Source organism: Zingiber officinale, chromosome 11B (genome assembly GCF_018446385.1).
Source record: "Zingiber officinale cultivar Zhangliang chromosome 11B, Zo_v1.1, whole genome shotgun sequence".
In the NCBI taxonomy this organism is placed as follows: Eukaryota; Viridiplantae; Streptophyta; class Magnoliopsida; order Zingiberales; family Zingiberaceae; genus Zingiber; species Zingiber officinale.
In genome coordinates, this window is record NC_056007.1 from 12,146,354 (window position 1) to 12,149,044 (window position 2,691).

The 2,691-nt window shown below is 42.5% G+C and overlaps 1 protein-coding gene across 1 annotated transcript; it reads right to left on the reverse strand.

The window, feature by feature from the left end:
- Positions 1-251: 251 nt before the first annotated feature.
- On the reverse strand, positions 252-1,727 carry LOC122034938 (expansin-A4-like). Its single transcript, XM_042594294.1, has 3 exons — positions 1,541-1,727; positions 1,137-1,449; positions 252-1,056 (listed from the first exon to the last, which is right to left on the reverse strand). The coding sequence occupies exons 1-3, from the start codon at positions 1,668-1,670 to the stop codon at positions 753-755; spliced, it is 747 nt and encodes a 248-aa protein (XP_042450228.1). The 5' UTR covers positions 1,671-1,727; the 3' UTR covers positions 252-752.
- Positions 1,728-2,691: the final 964 nt, after the last annotated feature.

Below are 2,691 nucleotides of genomic sequence, written 5' to 3' on the forward strand. Positions count from 1 at the left end.
ATTCACTCGGTAGATACATGTGATTATGTTCAGATATAAATTCAATTTACCATGACAATCTGTATTAGATTGTGATCATAATTTCTCCATTTTATCCTCGAAAACAAACGTCCAACATGATCTTGTTGCACCGTCAATTTGGAGGCAACAAATCTGTTTTAAAAAGACTCATAACTTGACATCTTCTTTTGAACTCGACACTCAGTGCTACGAGATGTCTCACTTAGAAAGTTCACTTGAAACTTAGGTAAACAACTTAAGATTTATCTCGAGAGATAAATTAATTTCAATTTAAAAAACATGTGTCTCTGGCAAATTGATTGTGAAATACAGTTCATACCTCGGCTCATCATTACCAAAACGAAGTCTTCTATTTTATTGTAATTCTATAATTTTAAATTCTGCAACAGTTTGCTCCTTCAATCAAGTAAATCAGAAATTATAGAGAGGAGCCCGAGTGGATACACATATTTTGCCTCTTAGAATACAGTCCCCTTTAACACACTAAAGGTCATATCACTCAGTAAGTGATAACAATCCAATTCCACACAACACATTCATAATATTATGTTGAGGTGAATTACCTTTCTTCCCTGTAATGGCTTATAAATTACAGGGTTGAATACTTGCTAAGTGTATATATATATACTATAGTTTAGCTAGGGTTTAGAGTTTAGGAGTCTCCTGCGGGTGTTGCCTGATGAGCTAGCTACCTCTGCGTCCGATAAGCCTTAATTCCTGGATGAGCTTAGTTAGAATTGTCCGCCCTCGAAGGTCTGACCGAATTGCCACCCGGCCGGTGCCACATCGAAGCTGGTGACCGTCCTGCCGTCGCTGGTCGTCACCTGGAAGGAGAGACTCTGCCCGTCGAGTAACGAATTGCTCTGCCAGTTTTGGCCCCAGTTGCGCGACATCGCTTGCCACCCGCCCTTGGACCCCTTGATCGACACGGAGTGCACGTCGCCGGCTCCGGCCACGTTCGTGATCAAGACCAAGTTGAAGAAGGAATGGCCGTTGATGGTGAACCGTATTCCCCCCTTCTTCACGCAAGGCACCCTGTAGTGTAGAGTAACAAAAAACAGAGCTTTAGTGACTGCTTGATTCCGGCGAGGGAAGTTAAACAGCGAATGGAGCACCTGCGGAAGGAGACGGGGACGATGCCGGCGCGGTATTGCCCGATATGGAGGAAAGCCGGCTGGGCGAGGTCGAAGTGCGGGCGCGGGGGGTTGCACCAGCCGCCATTGTCGCTGGGGAGGTCGTAGGTTGGGGGGCAGAAGTTGGTGGCGGTGACGATGATGGAGCCCGGGAGGCACGACTGGGGGTCGTCGGCGCACTGCAACTCGTAGCAGGAGCCGCAGCTGAGCCCGTCGTTGAACAGCGCCGTGCTGAGCGCCGCCGTGTTGGTGCCGTAGCCCGTGCTGTAGAGGTTCCCGTACCCGCAAGCGCCTCCTGCACAGCGAACAATCAATCCAATACAAAAAGTCAGCAAATTAAGAGTTCGCCGGAAACATTTCTTAACAACTGTAGAAATGCAGCTGACCCATGGTTCCGGAGGCGTCGCTGCCGCCGTAGAAGGTGGCGTGGGCGGATTCCCACCCGTAGGAGTCCGCAAAGGCGTAGCCGGATAAGAGAAAGAAGAAGTGGATAAAGAGGAGAGCACCGGCGGCCATCGGAGGAGAGTGAAGTGAAGACTGGCTGTCTGTTGCGGTGTGGACTTGTGGCGATGAAGGAGGAGAAAGAAGGCGGGGCATTTATAGGCATGGAATTGGCAATGGGCGGCGCCTCGCTGCGGGGGGCAGAGAGACAAAAACGAGTTTTGGCTGCTGGCCGGAGAGCGACGGCGGGCACATGGAGCGGTGGCAGTTGCAGTACCAACGGCGTGGGTGGGGTCCTCCACATGCGCTGCCATGGAAAAGGTCGAGCCACGTCTCTAGTTTTTTTATCTATCTCCGCGTCGTTATCAACAACATGCTACTGTCTCCAAGAAATGAGGCAAATCACTCCGTTATATTTCTCAAGATATCCTTATCCTAACGATATGTTATAATAATTATAACATAGCTATAATGTTTAATAACATCTATAGCTTTTATGGGATGGCCCCCGTTAGAATCTGCATGATTATTTACTTTAATAAATTTTGAAATTAATTATAAGAGAATTTAAAATATTTTATTAGGGTCTGATTGAAGTTTAATAATTAAGGCTACTAATAAAGAAAAATTGAAAAAAATAAAAAAAGAATGTTTCATTTTGTCATAATAAAAAATTTTATTGAATAAAGAATAATTTTTCAACATGACTCTAGACTACAACTTAATACTCAAATAAAGAAAACATTTACCATTAACATATTTTTAATTTTGATCTTGTAAAAAATTACTCTAAAAAAGAAATTATAATTAACGGATGCTAATTCTAATTTTATAAAAAAAAATAGATCTTTTACCTAAAAATTTTAGAAAGTTTATAATAGGTAAAAAGATAGTTTATAATTAAATAATCTTAATTCAAAATAGGGTGTGGATCAAGATAAATCCACTTTTATAAATACCAAGAAGATCGAAATTATATTAAATACTCTAAAATCAAACATTACTAAAAAATAGCAAAAAGATCTAAAATTAGTTTTAACGTGGAAGTTGGGATTAAAATTTGACAGTTACGGTTTCACCTATAATAAATATAGGT